The sequence below is a fragment of the Parasteatoda tepidariorum genome, chromosome 9 (genome assembly GCF_043381705.1).
Source record: "Parasteatoda tepidariorum isolate YZ-2023 chromosome 9, CAS_Ptep_4.0, whole genome shotgun sequence".
Classification (NCBI taxonomy): Eukaryota; Metazoa; Arthropoda; class Arachnida; order Araneae; family Theridiidae; genus Parasteatoda; species Parasteatoda tepidariorum.
This window is the reverse complement of record NC_092212.1, coordinates 1,834,267-1,857,480: the sequence shown is the minus strand read 5'-3', so window position 1 is coordinate 1,857,480 and position 23,214 is coordinate 1,834,267. Positions and strand designations below refer to the sequence as shown.

The 23,214-nt window shown below is 34.0% G+C and overlaps 1 protein-coding gene across 1 annotated transcript in view; it reads right to left on the bottom strand.

The window, feature by feature from the left end:
* Positions 1-21,729, bottom strand: part of LOC107437812 (adenosine deaminase) — a gene marked incomplete in the record, with an annotated part of 24,202 nt that extends 2,473 nt beyond the window's left edge. The window contains 5 exon segments of the mRNA XM_071185291.1: positions 8,329-8,453; positions 11,647-11,903; positions 15,091-15,281; positions 17,067-17,120; positions 21,573-21,729. Of these exon segments, the coding sequence (XP_071041392.1) occupies positions 8,329-8,453; positions 11,647-11,903; positions 15,091-15,281; positions 17,067-17,120; positions 21,573-21,623 (678 nt within the window).
* Between the last annotated feature and the right edge of the window lie 1,485 nt (positions 21,730-23,214).

Genomic DNA, 23,214 nt, shown 5'->3' with positions numbered 1-23,214 from the left:
CTGGCAACAGTTTTTCGGGAGATCTGCTTTCCTGTGGTAGCAAGAAACTGATTTGCCACCTGCTGAGCTGTGGTGCGCCTGTTCCTTTTTACTGATAGGACGATGTATCTGTCTTCAGCAGGCGTCTTACTTCTAACACGACCTCCCCCTTGCCGCTTACTACACATTCCAGTAGTTTTAAAAGATTTCCACAGCCGTTAAACAACACCGTCAGCGATGTCGAACTCCCTGGCAACGTCTCTTATTTTTCGCCCTTCTTTGATCTTTCCAATAATTCGGCCACGCTTAAAATCATCTAAGTAATATCGGGAAGACATGCCGAAAATTTCAAGTTCGTCAACTAAATCTTTCCTGTAAAACTTTAACTTGAAACAACAACTCTCCACACGCGTCAAAACCTTTAAAGCTCTTATCAGCGCTATCACGTGATGAACAGACGTGGAAAAAAAATTTGCATACTCATACCTCTTCTTACTATATCCCGCACTTATTCTAATTTTCCACATTTTGCTGCCTTTCATTTTGTGGTTGCTATGGATGATAGTGTTATCCGTCCTTAGCAATTGTCCAGCAGTGTACTATAGCACATTTCTAATAGGTTTAACGAATTACATGTCATTTATTTGAATTCAAATTTATTTTAATGACTTAGTATTTACTAAAAAGATGTATTTTTTGAAAAAAAAAGTTGTTATATGGATTTGAATGATTGTTTTGAATTCTTAGAATTTTGTGCATTTGCAACGTACCTAAGTTAGTAGCGAGCGAAGCGATCTTGGTTTGCGAAGCAAACCATATAAGATTGCGTAGCAATTTTCGGTGGTTGGAGAGCGTTAGCGAGCAGGGGGCGCAGCCCACTAGTATATATATATTTCACCGTGTTAAATTAACTTGTTGGTTTTGTTCCTTTATTATTATTATTATATCAGTGCAAATCAAATTCAGAATTACCAATTGAAAATAAGATTTATTACACGACTTGTAGGTAATCATTAAAATTTCAAACGATTTTAAGGAAAGCTTAATTTTTTTAAAATAATGAACTGAATTTGATTCTACGTTGTAATATAATTATTTTTTTTAAATAAGTGCTTATTTTTTAATTTTGAATCATTCGAACTTTCATGGAAAATTCACGTAGGATGGTGTCTCGGGAGAATTGCTGATCCTTCTCCTGAAATGAACTAATTTAGAACAGCTAAATCCTCTCCCATATCTTCAAGACAGCATTTAACCCTTTGAAATTTTTTTTCAAGTTTCTGAATTTGGGAGGTATTTGCTCAGATGCTGTCTTAGCTGGAGGAATCTGTCGGTGGCGGAATAACCAAAATGTTTGGAGAAGTCTCTGACTGAGAAGAAGGAGGAGGAATCGATGATTCAGTGTTGGTCTCAAATTTCTTCCTCTTTCTCGCAGTAGATGATGTTTCTGCAGGCTCAGATTCATAATCAAGCTGAGGGTCTTGCTATCAATATTCTCTTAATATGTCGTTTCCTTGATGCTAAATAGAATAACAAAAATAATGCTAAGAGTCCTGTTAATCCTTCCCAGGAAGTACGCTGCCATCTTCCTCCAATTCCTTTTTATCTTGCCTCGCAGAGGTCCTCAAGATCGTTGCTAAATCCTGAAAAGCAGCGATCGTAAGATCTCTCGGGAGTACGAGGTTCCGATCCGCATTTCTCATCGTTGGGAAGAATATCAGCAGTCGCCCTCGTTGCTCCGTGCTTGGTCCCAACACAACCTTACTCTCGGTGGAAGTCTTGAACAGGACTCAAAATATAATAAAGCTAGACTAGATATAAGGTCTCACTTCTTCTTCTGCTCTGTTGGGTTCGTTGGCGACTGTGACTAATGGCAATAATGATGAAAAGCCTTACTTGTCTTGTGTGATGATTGGAGTATCTCCTTCTTCCACTGCTTGCTGGCTCCGGGAAGTGGAGAAGTTCTCTAAATATATGCACTTATCTGGTGACTGAGTTGACAGTACTCCTGTGCTGTCGGTTCTTTTTCTGTGATCTCCTTCTCGGCCACTCCAGTGAAGCATGCTGGGTAACTTTCTTGTCAGTTAATGCAAGTCTCGAGGTTTCCCACACACTGATCAAGATGTCCAAACAACGATAGCCTTGTATCTGAAGCATTGATATCTGAGAAATGTTGCAGATTCCTCATAATCATGAAGAGGGGGAGAAGCCAGATCTCTTACTCAGCTGAATGATTTTCAGCAATGTGAATCCATTGTCGATAAGATTTTGAAGTCTCCATCGAATCCTTGGATGAGAATCTTTAAGTTCCTATTAGTGGACTGAGGGATTCTATCTGGAGTGTCGTTGGTAGCGGGAGCCTCCTCCGTCGCTTTGGATGCTATTGTTTGCTCTATCGGCTCCGTCGTTGTGCGGGAACTGTCTTTCTCTCAAAGGCGGTGGTCTCGCCCTCTATCTCTGAATCGTCTTGTGTCGCCGTGATTCTTTTTCTGTTGGTTGGAGGACAGTGCACTCGCTGGGGTCTCTGCTGGTGATCTTCTAAGTCTCAATAGATGGTTGTTTCAAAGGCAGTGTCCACAGGAAATAGCTCTGCCTTTCTTTTTAAAAAGGCTACTAGAGCCGCGATGTCTCAGGTGATAGAGAGTTCGCCTTCCAATGAAGTGAGCCGGGTTCGAATCCTAGCGATAGCTGGTCAATATGAATTCTGCATCCGGCTCGCACTTACCACAGTGCTGGCGTAAAATATCCTCAGTGGTAGACGAATCATGGGTTAGAGTCTCCTTGCCTTCAGGCTAACAGTGAGAAGTTTTCATGGTCTTCTTCTCCATGTAACGCAAATGCGGGTGAGTTCCATCAAAAATACCTCCACGAAAGCAAATTTCTCCCACTACTTGATCCAGGAGTTCCCTTGTCTTCTAAATTGGGTTCAAAATGACAAAGTTATGGAGTTGAACATTAGTAGACGTAAACCCAAAAAATTGAGTCGGCTGTTCCAACGACGGTTATAAAATAAAAATATAAAGGCTTTGAAAAAAAAACTGATCGCCATTGGCTACCGATTTATTCTTTCGAACACAGTTTCAAAACAATTCAATCTTGCTGCCAATAAACCCGTTCGAATCATACATTTTAACAAATTTCCTGGTCCACTCTAAGTGAGCCTCATCGGTGGTCATTTCTTAGAAGGAAATTCTTCGCTTTTCCTCACGGCCGTATAGCTGATATGAATAACCATATCATAACCGTCGTTTAACAACCGATCCAATTTTTGGGTTTACGACTACTAATGTTGAATTCCGAAGCCTTCTCATTTTGAACCCATGGAGAGGAAGACCATGAGAACTTCCCACAGGGATTCGAGCACGGTTCACCTCATTGGAAGGCGAACGCTCGATCCCCTGACCCATCGCGACTCGATATGAAGACATTGTAGCTCAGATGGTTGTTATTATAGAACCTTACTCTGCGAGATCCAAAACGATGGTGAGACTAAAAGAATGACAAATTCCCTTAAATATTTAATTGTTTATGGTAGATTAATTTCTTTATATAATATAAAATCATAGAAGTCTGACCTCGTTTTCCATTGTTGTCGGCGCATTTTTATTGGCTGAAAAATCACGTGGTAGGATCCAGTTTTCCCCATTCTTTTCCATATTGTTTAGGTTGTCATCAGCACAAAATTAACTAAAGTCGTAAAGGTATTCGCGATCGCAACGCTCGAGTACGCCGTCTAGCGGGAGCCTGTAAATATCGGACATTAATTTATCACGTTTTCATTTAGTTCCATCAAAGTCATTGACTGAATCAGACGCCATTTTTTAGCAGCNTTAGCATTGAAATCTCCATTGATAACAATTGGTAAGGTCGGAAGTTGCATAAGATGCATTTGGAGTTCATCCAGTGATGGTGCAATCACCGCCGAAGGGGGAACATAGATGCTCACAAAGTAAAAGTTGAAATCCCGTATTCTAATTTCACTGATTATTAAGTCTCTTTTAATAGTAATAGGTAAAAAGTCAACTATTTTATGATTTATAAGAATTGCCGCTCTTGGCCTATGATCACCAGCAATTATATCTATTCCTGTCTGAAATTCTGTAATTTTATTATCTATGTTGAAATAGGGTTCATTTAGTGAACTTACAGCAATCTGTTTAGAGATAAAATCTGCGGAGTGTTGAGCATTAGCAAAGTGGGAATGGTTAAGATTAATATGAGCTATTTTAAGTTTGTGAATATCTTTATCCATAATTTATTCTTTTAATAATCTGTTCTCTCTCCCAGATGTAGGTTTCACAGTATTTATAGAGTGAGCTATGTAACTACTAATGTTCAACTCCACAGCCTTGTAATTTTGAACCCAATCCAGAAGACAAGGAAACTCCTGGATTGAGTATTGGTAGAAATTTGCCTTCGTGGAGGATTTTGGATGGAACTAACACGCATATGCGTTGCATGGAGAGGAAGACCACGAGAACCTCCCATGATTAGCCTGACGGCAAGGGGACTCAAACCCATGATCCGTCTACCACTCAAAATATTTCACGTCAGCACTGTGGTCAGTGCAAGATGGTTGTGGAATTCGTATCGATTGGGATTCGAACCCGGTTCACTTCATTGGAAGGCGAACTCTCTTTCCACTGAGCCATCGCGACTCCCATCAGCTTACATGTGAAAATGAAATCGAGAGAAAAGAAGTACGCGTATATTTAGAATTTTTAGTCACCACTCTTTCGTGAGTTTGAGTTCATCTGAGAAGAGAGAGACCACTTAAGCGAATGCTTTATCATCGGAGAAAGGCATTATTGAAATATTGAAAGTTTTGTTATATCTACGTAAGTAGTTTAAAATTTTAAGAATTGAAAAAAAGTTATCTCAGGTTAACTTAGAATGAATCATGAAGACTTAAATGCTGAAAAAAAATAATAAACATAAAATATCAAAATGTAAACAAATTATGGGAAGATTAATTAAGATTACGTCGTGGGATTTTTTTTTTAAATATTGTTTCAGCATTTGGAACTATACGATTTACTTTAAATTTGTTTGAACTCACGTTTCTCTGAATTTTAAGTTTCTAATTAGCATCAAAGTTGAGCAAAATTTGTCGTAAAACGTTTTTTTCCCACGGTATAGTCCCTCTTTAAGAAAACTGCGTCTATTCTCATTTTCTAATGCACTGACTCACATCGCTGCATAATCAAGAGATAGCAAAAGTGAGCATAAAATTATTTTATAATTGTCCTAAACCACATTGGATGATTTCACAATTCCAGTTTCCCTTTTACTGCTTTGTACACGAACCATATTAACAGAGAGAAATCACGAGATATTCTCAAATATATAAAATTTTAATGATGGTGTCGCAGTTTTCCATTGTTGTCGGTGCATTTTTATTGGCCAGAAAATCACGTGGTAGGATCCAGTTTTCCCTCATTCATTTCCATATTGTTTTGGTTGTCATCAGCACAAAATTAACAATAGTCGTAAAGGTATTGTTTTTCTTTAAATATTTTTGTATCCCTAATTTAAACTTATTTTCCAGTACTGCTACTATTAGCGAGAGTATTAAATTATGGTTGTGAACTCATCAAATTTGCTTGAACAATACAATTCTCTAAGAATATAAATGTTATTTTAAAAAATGATTACTTCGAAAAATCACTTCCGTTCACCAAGAGATCTAATATTTGGGTAAAGTAATATTTGAGAGTAATATTTAGACGTGGGAAGTAGAGGCACAAGCGTAAGTAAACAGAATTCCTTTTTAATATGTACATCTATGTTGAGTGAATAATTTTAACTTTAATAGAAAAATTGTTTTCTGCCAAGAAAAGACAATTATTGTGAAGGAATATTGCAAAGCAATAATCGGGGTTGGTGAGCGGCAGCGAACAGGGGGCTTAGCCCAATAGTTAAATTATATTGATCCTTAAATCAGGCGCAATTTTTAATAAAACATTTGAAAAGGTGAATATTTTATCCCCTAAAAAACATTTAGTTTACCTAAGGGCTAAATACCAACATTAATACAACACTCATGTATATTTTAAGAAGTGATTATCACTGATCAAAATATCGAAACCAAGTAATATTAGCAATGAACTATTAATAAATGAAGATTAATAATTCTCTCAACGAGCGATTACAGTTATAAATGAGTGAAATTTTAATAACGTTATAAACTTCAAAGATAGGAAAAAATTTAAGAAAAACAACAGCTAACAGAGAGAATTCTTGACTTCTTTTAAAACATAGTTCGAATTATAAAAATAAACTGAACTAAAGAAAACAGGTTTTGTTGAAAAAAGTTGAAAATTATTTAACTGTAAATATATACAGGTATTTTCAGCGTAGTACAGAGCACAAGCTAAATGTTTAACGAATAAATTTCAATCAAAGTTTTTTTATTTTATTTTTTAATTTTTATTTTTATCAGCTTTAAATGCATAAAAATGAGTGAGAAACAGTTTTACAATACGTTTTTATTTTGTAATTTAGGTTGAAATCAGGGATGACCATTGGCCTATCTTTTACGGAAGAGTAACACTATCGGAAAAAATATATATGTGTGCGTATCCCTTTTCGCTTTTCAAACCCACAGAAGAACATAAAATGTTGAATACATATTTAGTTACACAGTAAGTTTAGTATTGCGACACTTTTAGAAGGGAAAAAAATACCATGAGAGTATATCCGTGTCACCCTGAAATGTAACAATTAGGTACTTGCAATTCAAGAAGAAGACCAACGCATATGACGTCAGCACCAGCTAATCGCTATCAGCAAAATGGCGTACTAAAGTTGACCTAAGTTTCTCTGCATAAGTTAGAATGTTAATGAAGGATAAGTTAATTAAATACAGATCCGTATCGCACATCGAATAAGTTGAATTATAATTCTTTCTCGTCTACTTTTTTTACTTAACTTAGAGATTTATTATTTTTTTTCGTATTTTATTGTAGCCGTGATATTTTTATGTTTTGTGTAGCTGGCAACTCTGATACATAATTAGTTTGTTTATGTTCCCCGTGTCTTCGTGCATGTCTTTGTGTTAAATCTCTGTGTAAATATAGAGTGAGAGAATTGAAATGTTTGGGAGAGAATCTTTATGAAAGAATTTAGAGTGTGTCACATAAGAGAATCGATACTTGACGGGCTTGGCTTACTCGAAATAGAATGGAAAGATCAGTTTCTAACGTAAACAAATGGCACGTTTCAACAACCCATCAGGATCTAGATACCCAGACTACCTCACTTACAGGTATTCCATTGAATTTTAATTTGGTAGACTGAAAGAAACATTCAAAATTGTTGTTTGTTTGAAAATTATTGCAATTTTAAAAGCTTTTGTCATTTTTGTTTTCAAATACTGACTATTGTTATAAAGGAGTTTATTTTTCTCTCTGGACATCCTTTGTTTTATAAAAACAAACTTGAGTTGATATCCATGAAAAGTAACAAAAAGGAGGTATGAATCTTAACATTTATGTTAAAAATTTGAAAAAAAAGAAAAGAAAAAAAACTTGAGTTACAGCAATAAATACCGTTCCCTAAATGAATTGTTACAATTTTCGCGAAAGAATGAAATTACTTCGCGCTTATTACTTCGTATTGAGTCATACAATCTGTATTCCTTGACAAATTAATTAATTTTCTTTAAAGTAAATTATTTAATTTAAAGTACAAATTAATCAATTTTCTTTAAAGTAAATTATTTTTAATTTAAAGTACAAATTAATTAATTTTCTTTAAAGTAATTTATTTAATTTAAAGTACAAATTAATTAATTTTCAAAATCAGGCGATCATTTATTTCGCTAAGATTTACATAATGCCAAAATGTTCTTACATGAAACTTCACTAATTGTATATTTTATTTTAATGCATGATTTTTGGTTTAGAAATTTCGATTAAAATCCATTTTGCAGCTATTAAACATAAATGATTCAAAAGTTCATGTAAAACTCTATTTTGTTCCTACAACTGCGTGGTATGCGTTTGTAAACGTCGGCGAAAATTATTTAAAAAGCTCTTTCAGAATATTTTATTGAGTATTGTAGACATTTAAAAACCTAAGCTTTCAGAATGTTTGTTAATTTTGTCAACATTTCAAAAGCCTCACCACGAAAGAGCTGAAAACAAATTGGCGTTGCATACGAACTTTTAAATGATTTATATGAATAGGTGTGGAAAATAAGTTTATATTAAAAAAAGTAAAATACGATAAAACATAAACCAACCACCAGAATAAATTTTCACATAAGCCTTAAAAAGTTGGCAGCCCAGGTTTACACAAGACAAAACTAAAATGAGATAAATATGGTGCGCATGAAATGCTTTTTACCTTAAAAGCGGCGGCCTCCTCAGCTGTTGTGTCCTCCAGGTTTTTTTCTTCACCGGCAACATCGATTCCCACCACTTTCTGATACCGGTATTCACTACACAATTTCACAACATCTTCCATCCAACCTTTAAACATTCAAAACAACATTCATGCCTCTTTTAATGAAGTAATAAACAAAGAAAATGAAACAGAATTTTTAGACACATTCTCTCTTTTTTTTCCCACATTATTTGAGTTCCTTCTTAATGAAAAACTTGAGAGGTCACTTTCATGAAAAAACAAACAAACCCTACCGGAAGTCTTGGACTCCGTGACGTCACGGTATGAAGTGACTATTTTTTCTTTTTTAACGTCTCACGTTTCTTTTCGTAAGATTTAGTTTATAACTCAGCTGAAACGATAGAATATTTTTTAAAAGTTATTCACTTTATTTTTATTCTGAATGAGAAAACGGTATAATATGTTCATTGCACTGAAAAAAAGTTACTGTTTAGACGCAGAACTGCATTACGTAAGCTGCAAGCATATTATCAGTTCATTTCAAACTGACTTGATTGGAGATCGAAATGGGCTATAAGTGATGCTCTCTTCCTATGGCAACACATGATTTCACCATTATAGTGTGTGAAGAATCATTGGAGAAGGAAGTATGTTAGTTTCTTTCTTAGATTTCAAAGAGAAGCTTAAAAAATTTTAAGCTGGGAAATTAGTTGGAACTAAAAACTACAAGTATACAGTACCGTCTTAACGCATGGGCACACCCGGGCAGTGCCCAGGGGCCCCAGGCACTCAGGAAGCCCNTTAACGTCTCACGTTTCTTTTCGTAAGATTTAGTTTATAACTCAGCTGAAACGATAGAATATTTTTTAAAAGTTATTCACTTTATTTTTATTCTGAATGAGAAAACGGTATAATATGTTCGTTGCATTGAAAAAGAGTTACAGTTTAGGCGCAGAACTGCATTACGTAAGCTGCCAGCATATTATCAATTCAATTTTGTTTTTCAAACTGATTTGATTGGAGATCGAAATGGTCTATAAGTGGTGCTCTCTTCTTATGGCAACACATGCTTTCACCATTATAGTGTGTGAAGAGTCATTGGAGAAGGAAGTACGTTAGTTTCTTTCTTGGATTTCAAAGAGAAGCTTAAAAAATTTTAAGCTGAGAAATGATTTGGAACTAAAAACTATATTGAACATAGTTCGAAAAGAAAGCGCCGTGGAAGTTTTAAAAAATATTTTTGACAGTTAAATACGAAAAATATCAAGAAAGGGGAAAATATTGTATCCTATACAACTGAGAAATGAAGGAACAAAAATATTTATCAAAAATCTAAAAACAGACCCTTTAACAATCCCTCAAAAACTGCAGTGACCTCACATTCTGATTTAAATGTTGATTGGATGACGTGATTTTTTAAAACATTATTGACTATGTATTTTCAAATATTTGTAACGTGCCTATGTAATTTTAAATATTGTATTTCTTTCTTTCCTGTATTTTTAACTTTCAACCCCCGAGTCTTTTGGATTAATTTCACTGTAATTTTAGGAAATTAACGGGACAGTTTGAACATCTAGATATGTTTCTATGAACTTACAAATATATTTTGGTAGATATGAATTAGCAAAAACAGTTTGCTTCTTCACTTTTACTTTACCATTTATTTTAATTTTATTAATCATGGCCACTCTGGATTAACTATTGGCTTCAGACAAATGCATGATACTAAACTACTTGTCGAGAAAAGCTAATTGCAGAATCGTATAGTTATAATAGTTATCAGAAAAAAAAGGACTAGATCCTCAAAAATGTCCCTCACCTTGTTTTTCCGATTTATATTTTACATGTACCGAAAGGCACTATTAAACACAGTAAATATTCACCATCTGTTTATTTGTGGAAAGTAAATAAATATAATCAAAAGCATATTTGGAACTTTCCATCCTCTTCGACGGTTCAGTTCGATTGAGAGGCCTCTCAACTCTTTCAAAGCGAAAGGCGAGATAACTCGTCTTCCAGGAAAATTCATTGTGCACTAGAGGCGAGACTACTCGTCCTTTACACAAAGTTTTTTTCAATATTATAGCAGCGAGCCGTGATGGCTCAGCGGGATAGAGCGTTCGCCTTCCAATGAGGGACACCGGGTTCGAATCCCGGGTCGATACGAATTTCGCCCTCGGCTTGCCCTGATCACAATGCTAACGTAAAATATCCTCAGTAATAGACACGGGTTAGAGTCCCCTTGCTGTCAGGCTAAGTGTAGGAGGTTTTCCTCTCGCAAACGCTGTTTATTCCATCAAAAAGTAACGCAAACGCGGGTTAGTTCCATCAAAAAGTCTTATACGAAGGCTAATTTCTCCCAGGAGTTCCCTTGTCTTCTGGATGGGGTTCAAAATGACAAGGCTACGGAGTTGAACATGAGTAGTCGTAAACCCAAAAATTGGGTCGGTTGTTCAACGACGGTTATAAAATAAAAATGTAAAGGCTTTGAAAAAAAAACTCATCGCCTAACTCATCAACTCAAAAACTCCAGTGACTTATTTACCAACATTCAGTATATATTATTATTACTTTTATTTTAATATTTTTATGCCTTATAAGCACAAAGTAAGAATTTTTATTTATTTCGAGTATTATATTTCAAAATTAAATAAACAAGTTTTAAAGAAATTTGCGTTTTGTTTCAATTTTAGCGCAGAAGGTGAGACAAAGCCGCGATGACACCCAAGTCAAAATTCTTGATGGTCCCATCAAAAATTTTTGATGGCTTATGTTGGTTTCAGTGCGATTCATGATGGTCTAACATCATTTGATGGTCACCATCATCTAATATTTTCCATTATGTGTTCATGGTTCTTGATATGCCAGTAAATTTCCATCATTCCATGATGGCAAATGCTACTTTAATGCTATGATGGTTAACCATCAAGATAAGTTTGACTCTCACTAACTAGTTCTCAGGAATTTACCATCAAAACAATGTGGGGTTTTTTTATTGTTGGACCATCATAAATCAGTCGGAATTCTTACATTTTGATGATGGTTGTTCATGATCGTTTAAATATCTGATTCCTAAGATACTAAGATGGAAATTTCCGATGGTTCAACACGAACAAACCATCAAAACAAGTTGTTGGACCATCATAAATCAGTCCAAATTCCAACATTGAGGTCCATCAAAAAATATAATGGTTCATGATGGAATTATTTTTGGTTGAGTCCCTTCATGGAAAACCATCAGAGCTTTCGACTTGAGCAATGATTTAGGAAATTTGTTCGAACATAGGTGTAAAAATCTGGAGAAAGAATGCTCACCAGTTCTTCCTCGTATGCCACACAGAATGCTCCTAACCTTGATTCCGAATGTGGCACTCCCCTTTGACAGTCCCCTGTTCACATAGTCCACTACATCACTGGGTGACACTGTGCGTGTCACGTGGGGGAATGTCACGTTCCCGTGTGTCGATGCCAGCAAGTGAGGACTGTAACGGATTTCAACGTAACATAAATTGTCTTTCGCAGCATCTTCACAGAACTCGAAGGCAATTCGTTCGATGGATTCCGGATCACCACTTAACGGAAGAAGAAGAAGAAAATATAAGCATTCTTAGTCAGAAATAAAATATTCTGCCTTTTAAAAGATCAAAACTCCAAGAATTAACGTTTGACTAAATGATCGAGTTTTCAGGTCCAAAGAGAGAACTTTCTCTCGACCGAACTCAACTGCTGAAGAGGTGGGCTGATCCTGATTAAGATAGGGGCAATTTCACCGGGCCTCCACACCAGAGGGGGGGGGATGCCAAATCGAATAAAAAGTTTATTTTAAGTTTCCTTCTTTAATGAACTTTTTTTAAACAAAATATCAGTACAGTGTAAAATCCGTCAGTTTTATGTTAACCTCTTCATTAATCTATCATGTGAACACAATTTATTATTCGTAAATCCATGGCTTTCTAGGGCGGAATTTGGCCAAATTTTCGCAATTGCGATAGACAAATATGGCCAATCAAAAGCCTGTATTTTTACATATCGCAAAATGCGATGTGTTTTCTAAACTAGAAGCTTCTGATTGACTTCATTAAGCCATCGTCATTGCGAAAATTTAGTTGAATTCAGCCCTCATGTCAGCAAGGATACGAATTTTTCGCAGCTAGATCACAAAGTTAACAAGCAAAAAACTGTATTCGGCATGACGGACATAGAATTGTCAGAAACTCAATAAAATGCACAGAACGATATTTCGTTTGACCAATGGCGGGAACCATGTTGTTATAACACTGAACGAGAAAGAATTCTTAGTAAATAATTGTGGCTTGTCAATCAAAATACAATTTATGGCACGGCGAGCAATCCGCATCACGTTAACTTAACGTTTTTGTTTACTTCTGACATTAAATTTAAAGAAAAATTATTTGTCGAACGGTTATCTTTATTTGTGCAATTTAAAAAACGGCCCCAACTGAATGACTTCTCTGCTCCAAGTATGGAACCACACCTGAACTCTAGACATAGCGAGACTACTGATCATTTTTTCTACCTCAGTAAAACTTGCAGAGGAATTTTTTGTCGTTCAAAAAAAGAAGATAATTTTGATTGCACGTCTGAAGAAGATAAAATTCCCTCATGTTTTGAGTGACACTTCTTCATGATATTCATCTTTCATTCCATTAGTGAAGGGAACAGAATAAGAGTCAATAAGTGAGGCTATCCAAATGCAGCATTTTACAGAATTATTTGTGTGTAAAATATTCGCTGAATTAAGTTCGTTCGTATCAAGCGTAGCTCATTTATTGATATTGGGGATTGATATGAGAAATAAAATACATTGCCATCGAATCTCAATTTTAATATTGGGTATACAAATTAGTTCGGTCCGTTTTTTGTGTCGTCAAAAATGCATTTATTTCAGAACAAAATGAATGAACAGATTAATTAAAGCATTGTCCATCGCTGGTTACTACTTTTTCTCAATTCTCAGGCAATTTTCGAATTCCATCTCGAAAAAATGCCTCGTCTTTTAATGCGATCCAAGTTAGGAGCTAATTCTCGATTTCTGCGAAAGTAGTGAATTGTTGACCTGCCGAATTGTGCTGCGTCCGTCTTAACAACCAGTAATCAGAAGGAGCAATGTCCAGCGAATACTGCGGGTGCGGAAAAATATCCCACTAGAGCGTTTCCAAATAATTTTTTACGACTTTTGCGACATCAGATCGACCGTTATTATACAGAAGAATAACTTTGTCATGTCTTTGCTCGCATTCCGGCTGTTTTTCTCGTAATACACGGCTAAACGAATCAATTGTAGCCTATACCGAACACCCGTAATGGAACCACTAGGTTGTAGCAGCTCATAGTATACAAAACTATTCACCATTCTTGAAACGTCGAAACCATTCCTTACATGATTTATCAGTTGGAGCATTGTCAACATAAACTTCTACAAGAATTTAATGCTTTTCAGTTGCACTTTTCTTCCAATTAAAGCAGAAAAATAAACCTCCCGCAAATGGTGCTTAGTTACCACAAAATTTGGCATATTCAACAAAGTAAAAAACAGGTTTTTTATATGAAACACAAAGCGATATAAACTGAATATTATTGACAGATGCTTAACCTCTCTGAAAACAGCAGAGCCATCTCTTAAAAACGGACTGAACTAATTTGTACTCCCAATACAATGAAATAAAATACAAAATTAAATGTATCATGTTATTGAATGCGCTGTTAGTTATTGTTAAACGCCATATTGTACAAATATTTTTCTACTAGCATGTGCCCCTTTACATGTCTGTGAAGGTCACTCTTTCTAAATTATTATTTTAATTTATTAATGCTTATTTAAATTTCTTCTATTTTTACTTCAAAACTTATAGTTTTTTTATGGCGAGCTGAAATATTATATCAATTAAGAAGCTCCACTCTCTCCTCACGCCGTTCGCCTACCATGCAAATAATGGAAACAAAATACTCAATGTAAAGGCGCGAAAGAAAAAAAAATGCCATAACTTTAAATAGTATTTCATGTGAATGCAAACGACAGCATAGAGTAGAAGCCACCACTTATAACAATTGAACGAAATGACGGGTGAAAAATCTCAAATTAAGTCATGCATCGAGAAAATAACTTTTAATCGTTGGAACAATTTCTAATTCAACGATAAAAATATTCAATAAATATCATATTGAATTATAGTATGCATTCGATTGCATATTGAAATAAGAAAAAAATTATTTTAAATCGAAAATGAAAGGAATTAAAATATTTTTCATGAGATAAAAAAATAAGTTCATTTATCTATATATATATTTCTCTTACACGGCACCAAAAATAAGCCTCATTACAACTCCCCGAATGGCAACGCTGGAAAATCGACCAATGATTGCTGCTAAAAATGTCACATGCCAAATCTAGCTAAGATGGCTCAACATAGTTTAATATTATAATTAAATTATTATAGTAGATAAAATTATAAATTTAAGAGGAGAATAAATCTATTAAATAATAATAAATGTTGCCACCATCAAAAACTAATATTAAAGTCAAAACCGAAACTACAATATGTTGCCACCGAAAAATATACATAGATTTCCGGTAGAAAAGGCATAAGCATCCTTTGACGTTCTACTGTGACACCACAAATTGAGGCTTTTACTACTAATGGGCATATTACTCATCAGTGATTTGTAATTGATATTTATCGGTAGTGTTCTACAACGAACAGTAATGTAATGAAAAAAAGAAAAGTTTGCTATAGTTACATGACTGCTGGCAAGTACATAGAGATGGGTTTCAAGAAATTGGCCAATGTAGAAGGAGTTCGGGTGACGCAGCTATTTTTCAACTCTTCCATCGATGGAGCTAAACTAATTCCTTTCCTCCTGCAACAACAAAAAGAAACAATCCAAAAAAAATTCAACAAATGCAACATTACGTATTTTAGATATGTTGCCTCTATTTCACAAACTGTGGTTCAATACTCTATGGTTTCTAAACCATGGTCCGTGGCCCATAGACAGCATGGTAATATCAGAAGATCCTTTTGATTATCAGACACTTTTTAACTTCAATTATAAGAAGATTTCATACTAAGACCAAACTTTACATAAATTATTATTATTATGCACAGACTCTTATGGCTGATCATTTTTACACCTTCAATCAAGTCTTCTAGTTAAAAAAGTTTAAAAAAAAAAAAAAANAAAAAAAAAAAAAAAAAAAAAAAAAAAAAAAAAGAGAGAGATAATGTGGTAGTATTTTGCTTATAATGCACGTTCACAAAGTTTTATATAACTCATGATATATTTTTTTCCATAACTAAAGAAATTTTTGTAGCAAAACTAAGAAGATAAAATGTATTTCATTACAATTATATTCACCACAATATTCAATTTCGGTAACTTCAAATATCTAGTCACAAAATAAGTTAGCTACAAAATTTCATAATTGCAATATAGATCTAACTGTTTTCGAACTTTTTTAAGAACCACATAAACCTTATTAAAATATAGATGTTTGCCTCGACGAACATAAGATTCTGATCAAAATAATGATAAAGACCTAAATGTAACACCCTATACAAAATGATAAAAACTTCATTGACTTCAAAAAAAATATGAATATGGTTATAAAAGTCGAGTGCTTAAAAAAGTATGCTTCGAGTGCTTAAAAATAGGCTCGGCTCCCATTCTCAAGACTCGTCAGACATGAAGAAGGAAAACGATAGTGGCTAAAGAAAATGTAAAGCTGCCAACAAAAAATGGAAAATAAAGGTGAAAACTAAAACTAGAAAAACCGCGGTAGTCGAGAGTTAAATAAGAAATGAAAAATAAGTAATGGTTTGAAAAAAAAACTGTAAAGCCTGTATTTACAGCAATAGGAAAATCAAAGCAAAATGCATTTCTCCACTCTATAGAGAGTAGTGAGGAACAAGTGAGATTTGGGTTATTTAAAGGATATCAGGGGTTTCTAGAGGGTCGTTGAAAAAAAATATGGATGAAATTAGAATTGAGTACACATTAAAATTCATAATTTTTTTATTTTTTTGTTTGTTTTCGGAGAAACAAACTTTCTCCGTTTATCTATCGTAATAAATAAACGTAATAATCAAACGTAATTCACGTTTCTATCTCAGCATAAAATAAATGCTATCTTATCAATTATGTTATTAATACTGCTTGTCTTCTTTTTTTAAGAAAAAAAAGGAAAGAAAAGAAGAAAAAAACTCTTATTATGACAAGAAAATTCTGTGACACTCGTTTTATGATATTAGCAGCACCTTGCTCTTCGTATGAATTATAAACTTCTGTGCGTTTTATCTAAATGTCACCTAAAAAGTGACATACTCTCTAACTAAATCAAACTTGCATTAAAAGAAAAAAAGTAAGAAACTTATTATTCTTGACCTTTTAAAAACACATAACGCATTTAATTCTTTTTATAAAAAGAATTTTTAATAGACACGACATCAAAAAATAATTATTTTAAGATTTGCAAGTAATAACTTACGAATTTAAACTTTCTTATTTGATTTCAAAATATATTTAATTAAGCACTAAAAAATACAGGATTACAAAATAACAAGTCAAAATAAATGTTTATAAATTTTTTAAAAAAAAGTCTCTAGCATTTTTATATAATTATATGTTTCCAAAACTTTTTAATAAGCTGAACTAGCTAAATCTAAAAAAGGTTGGGTGCTTGTGTTTCAAAGAAGCAATCGCTATAGCGGAAATGCGATAANTAGTGTTTCAGGACGTATTGCACCATCGAGATGTATGTGCAGCTCCACCTGCAAAAAATGAATATTCTGGATTTAAAATGAATAGTAAAAGGGACAACAAAACTAACAACAAAATAACTTGGGTTCTCATCAGGCCAATATTCATGAATCTTGGCTCGGTAAGGGTTCTAAGGACCGTTATTGGCCCTCTATAGAATTTTCCAAATTACCCGATATTTTACAGCCACTGTACAACCCATATCGGCCCTATATAGAATTTTCAGATTCATCCGATATTTTATATCCATTTTTTAGCCATTATGGTGAGGGGAGGAACTATTTGAAAAGAAGGACAATTTTTCTGGACACTTTATTTCAGGATTACTGGGAAAAACTTTAAGGGGAGGTAGGTGACCACAAGAATTCAAATACTGATACGTTAATGATTCAGATGCGCTTCAGACCATGGGCATAGCAACCCATGCTCATGGTCAGAAACGTCTTCTTTCAGAAGATGGAATGGTGGCCACCACGCTCGCCTAGTTAAAGCTACATGGATTTCTTTCTTTGGGGTTCACTGAATAGTGTTGTGTACCTGTGAATTTCTAAATGAATCTGGTTGCAAGATCTTGGTTGATGCGGTTATCTAACAAACTCCAGTAATGCAAATTATGGTGTAACGGAAGCATCGTTAACGGTGGAAAGATCTTTTGTGACATTTTCACATATCATCTACCACAGGGAATAGAACGTTCGCCTTTTTATGACGTGAACCGCGTTCGAATCTCAGCGATGGCTGGTCGATACAAATTCCGCATCCGGCTTGTACCGACTGCAGTGCTGACGTAAAATATCATCAGTAGTAGAGGGATCATGAATTAGAATCCCCTTGCCATCAGACTAACCGTGGGAGATTTTCCTTTCCATGTGACGTTAGTTTCATCAAAAAAATAATTCCTCCACGAAGGCAAATTTCTCCCAATACTTGACCCAGGAGTTCCCCTGTCTTCAGGATAGGGTTCAAAATGACAAGGCTACGGAGTTGAACACTCGTAGTTGTAATACCTAAATTGGGTTGACTGTTCAACGATGGTTATTAAATATAAATAAAATAGCATCATGTAAAGTCGGGTATCTTTCTGACATTTGGAATTTTTGAAAGCGTTTACAATAGATGATTTTAAACATGTCAAAGAATCGAAAAATAAAATAAAAATTGAAAAACAAATTGCATTACCTTCAAAAAAATCCGTTTTGCTTCTTTTTAAACTTTCCGATTTTATTTCAACTTATCACTTGCGATGATAGAATGAACCAGCCACTGCGTCTGTTCAGAGCATGTAATATTACAATTCAAGTGCAAACGGTTTCAAGTTCAAACGATCGTGCGATTTCGTCAAAAAACTTTATAATTAAGTGTATAAAACTTATAATGAAGACTTACGACGAATTGTAATCCCTATAGCGCCATCTGCGCTTAGCTTTACACCATTGGTTCTCAACGGGGGCGTTGGGAGTATGCTGACGGGCGTTGGGTATGTTTTGGGCGGTAGAGGGGCGTTGGGTATGTTTTGGGCGGTATAGGAGGGCGATGAGCATGTTTTGTCATTTAAATTCAATTTTAAAACAAAAAAGTTATTAAATTAAGATTTATTTAATAAATAAAATTAATCTAAAATTAATATTAAAGAAAAAAAGATTTAATTAATATAATAAATAACAATTATCCGATACAACATCTGTACCAGCAATAAAACGAACTTATACAACTCCTATTCTCCGATCCGAGCCAACACAGTTCAGCGCATGAGTCAGTAGTTTTTGCCTCTGACTCATTCAAGTCATTTGGTGGAAATTGAAGTGCATGCGCTTTCAGTATGAATTTTTGATTTGACCCGTGTTTCTTATGATGGTTTTCGTTAGCTTCCTTACGGCTTTCTCTCCAGTTTCGATTAGATCTCATAGTTTACTTGGCCAGGTACGTGCGCGAATTAGTTTTTATCATAAATTATTTATTAATTTTGAGAAATAGTTGATTTTCTTTTATGCTTTGTAATTTGCTGCCACCAACAATATCGGTTAACAAAAAGAAGTGTCATCAATACAGTGCCACGTTCTTGAAGTTGGGATTTGTTCAATCATTGTTGAACTCCCAAATACCCATGTGTTTACTTTGTAAGAAAGTTTTATCTAATGAGGTAATGAAATCTTACCATTAGCAGGAGCATTATAAAAAAAACTCATCCTGACAAACAAAATAAAGATTTGTCATTTTTCATGAACATCTTTTTTCATGTTTCTGAAGGCATTTGCAGTCTCAGGGTTACTAGCAACCTCATCACAAAAATGCGACGATGGTTTGATAGCTTCTTATAATATATCAAAATTTATTGCTAATTCTGGGAAGGCTCATACCATCGGAGCAGAGTTGATACTGCCGGTTGTCAAGGAGGTTTTAGAAATAGTTTCACACCATCCAGCTGCATCCACTGTGATAAAAAAAATATCCCATAAGCAACGATATTAACGATACAGTGCAGCGACGAAATGTTGAGATGGCTGAAAACGTTGAAATTTCTTTATGCAAACTTTTGATATCCAACGAATTTTCCCTTCAAGTTCATGAATCAACCTTGAAAGGTAATGTAGGCTCTACTGTAGGCATAGGTCCGGTTTGTAAAGGTAGGAAAAATTATTCAAGATATGCTTTTTGCAAGAAACTTGATTGTAGATATCAAAGGTAAATCTATTTTTAATACTGTCAAAGACCATTTTAAAGAGAAAAACATTCCTCTTGCGAATATTATGTCTATTGCCACTGATAGGCTCCTGCAATGGGGGCCGACATCGCCCTTTTGGAAAGATAGGTACCAGATATTTTTAGCTGTTCACTGCGTGATTCACAGATAGCATTTAGTAGGAAAAAATCTCAGCGACCGTTCGCATAAATCATTGCAATATGCCATGTCTGCTGTGAACAAAATTCACAGTAATGCTCTCTACGATTGATTATTCAGACAGCTGTGTAAGAAGAACAATGAAGAATTCAATCGCTTGCTACTATACACCGAGATTCGCTGGTTTTCCAAAAGCTTCAGTCTCAATAGGCATTGGAATCTTTTCGACTCTATGCTTGAGTTCTTCGGAAACAGCGATGCATCTCTGAGAGACAGATTGCTGGAATTTAAGAAAGACTTCGGCAGATTTATCTGTAAAGTTTAAGGGTAATAATTTACATCTTCAAGACAACGAGCTCAATTTCATCCCTACAAAATCAGTTATTTCTGCCTTCTTAAAATAGCTCATTTTGTGGAAGCAGAATTTTGGTTGGAATGAGTTCAGCCAAGCTGGAGAAATTCGCTCTGATGATGCACAAGAATATTGTCAACACCTTGACTCTTTGCACATGGACTTTTCTGACCGTTTTAAAGATGTTTTGTTCCCTAGAAGAGCCTCAATGGGTTTATGGGTTCTGAACACTTTTGTGAATATTGAAACAGCAAAGGTTCAGATTTGGTCGAACTTTTAGCTAATGAAACTTTGAAATGGTGATCGTCTCACAGAATTTTTGCTTAAAGGTAACGTCAGTCGTCTCTATCCTGGACTGTAGACTACCATTAAAATTTTTTTAATTGCCATTCCTTCCTCTTAACTTGTCGAACGTGGATTCAGTGCAGTTACAGATCTTGTCATAAAAAGGAGAAATCGACTCGAAATTGTGCAGCTAGTGTATTTGCGTCTTCATCTAAAAGTATTGAACCGACTGTTAAGAAATTGCTTCTGAACCATTAAGTACAATCATCCCACCAACATAGTTACTTGAATGTTTCGTTGATACTTCTTTTCACTGTTAAAAAATTTTTTGGGTGTTTTTTTATTTATCTAATTAAGAATAAATCATTTTTTAAGCATAGGTTTCTTTGTTGTATTTTTTTTCCTTAAACGTATTTTTTTTCCTTAAACAAATAGACTGCGTTTACCTGCCATGAGAAAATTATCGAGTTAATGTACACATTATTTTTTTTAAAAAAGCCAAACAAATTTAAAGCGTAAAAAAATTGCTTAGAGATGTTGCTTCTTATAATTCATCACACCTCGCTCCGTCCCCATGCTCTAAATAACTAGATTTTCACGAAGGGAGGCGTTGAAATGCTTTTTGCTTCTTAAGGGGACGGCAACGTTAAAAAGGTTGAGAATCTATGCTTTACACGATCAACCATCTATACATTCCTGTAAAAATCTCTATAAGTCCCCTTCAATATTTTAAAATAAAGAAAATTTTCAAGCAACATTGATTTTAACCCATTAAAGTAAAAAAACAAAGAAAAAGAAAAAAATATTTTTACAGATCTACGAACTTTTTTCTATTGTTTGAAATTTAGAAAGCTTTTGCGATTGTGTATTTTTATTTCGTCCCCCACAGAAACTCGAAAACCGTGACGCTCATATGTCATACACTTAAAAAAATGGACACTCACCACAACATTCAAAATACAACGATTTTAATTTAATACGACTCACCTTACTTTTTGGCAATTTAGAAGGATTGAATTGATTGGATATTAATTCCATTTTGTATGAGTCGTCTGCCCGGTATTCTAAAAACACGTTACAAGAAACAATTTGTTCGATCGCGGAAAAACATATTATCAAACATCTGATATTTCACTTTAAAAATAAAATAGAACAACAAAAGCTGCCACCTGTTGTCAGCACTCGGCTTTCCCGCCAGCTGATTAAATAGGGTATGATTTCATTCGGTTTTTGTTTTCTCCTAAGTTTCACTTGCGTTCATCAGCCCACCCCTATTGTATTTTTCGAAAAAACTTAACATTTATAGATTTATTTATTTTTTATTTGAAATAAACTTTGTTAAAATAAGAATAAAATTTTTAAAAAAAATTTCAACCTCATTTTTTTTTTTTGGCTCAAATCTTTTTCTTCCTCTCTTTTTAATTCTTTATTAGTTTTTCAAACACAAAACGATTGAATCAATAATCGTCTGCTTCAAGAAGCTTTTTCGGTATTTTCCTATGTTACGGTTAAAGTTATTACTAATAAACAGCGGCTATTATTAATAACCACGTTTTTTCTTTATTTTATTTTTTTGGTAAATGTGTTAAGTTATACAGACTAACCGGTTATTCTTAAAAATTACAAAAGAAGTTTCGTCAGATTAATCACGCATAATTTACTGAAACTTTAATTTTAACGTAATTCTTAAACGCCGATATACGCTGTGATAATAAATCGTTGAAGAGATCGCTGGAGTCAGAAGGGATTATAAGATACGAGGATTTCTTAAATTAAACACTCGTACAAATATATATATATATATATATATATATATATATATATATATATATATATATATATATATATATATNGTATATGGGTGATTCTCACGAAACATAACAATTCGGACCAAAAAATTTCTTCAAATTTAAAGTCTTCAAAATAATCTAAATTTTTTTTTAATATATTTATTTAGTTACATTTATTAATATCTTACAGACAGTGTAGTTTATTGGCATTTGCTTAAGGAAAATAAATAAATAGAATTTCACCAAATTTTGAATGCGCTAATAGTAACTCAACTTAAGAAACTCAAAAAGACAAAACTGAAAAGTTAATTTTAACTTTCTATGTAAATAAATTCCAAAAAGAATTGCGAACAGTTTGAACACACCGTTTCTAATCTGCTTCTCGTTTTTTTCCCCTCAGTTTATTTTTCTTTGGTTGTTTTAAGGTCCCATGTTTTAAAATAACTTAATAAAATTAATTTTATAATAATTTACAATTTACATCGGAAATTCTTTTATTATGCTATTTAAATTTAAAATATTTCAAATCATTTCATTTTACAACTTTATTACATTCTTTAATGTATACACCCATGTAGAGTTTAAAGACTATGGCAAAATTAAATTGTACAGTGATGTTCTTAGCTTATCCTTTATATTTTAACTATCTGTGTTTTGAAAAAAAAAATAACCTAAAGCCTTTGTTAGAAGGACCATGAATTGTTTAAAGTAATTCTTTTATCCACTGTAAAAAGAATCAAAACTGTTTTTGTTTTTGATGTGTACAGAATAAAATTGTGTATAATAATTAATCATTAAATAAATAAATAATTTTGATTACATACAAGCATATTACAATC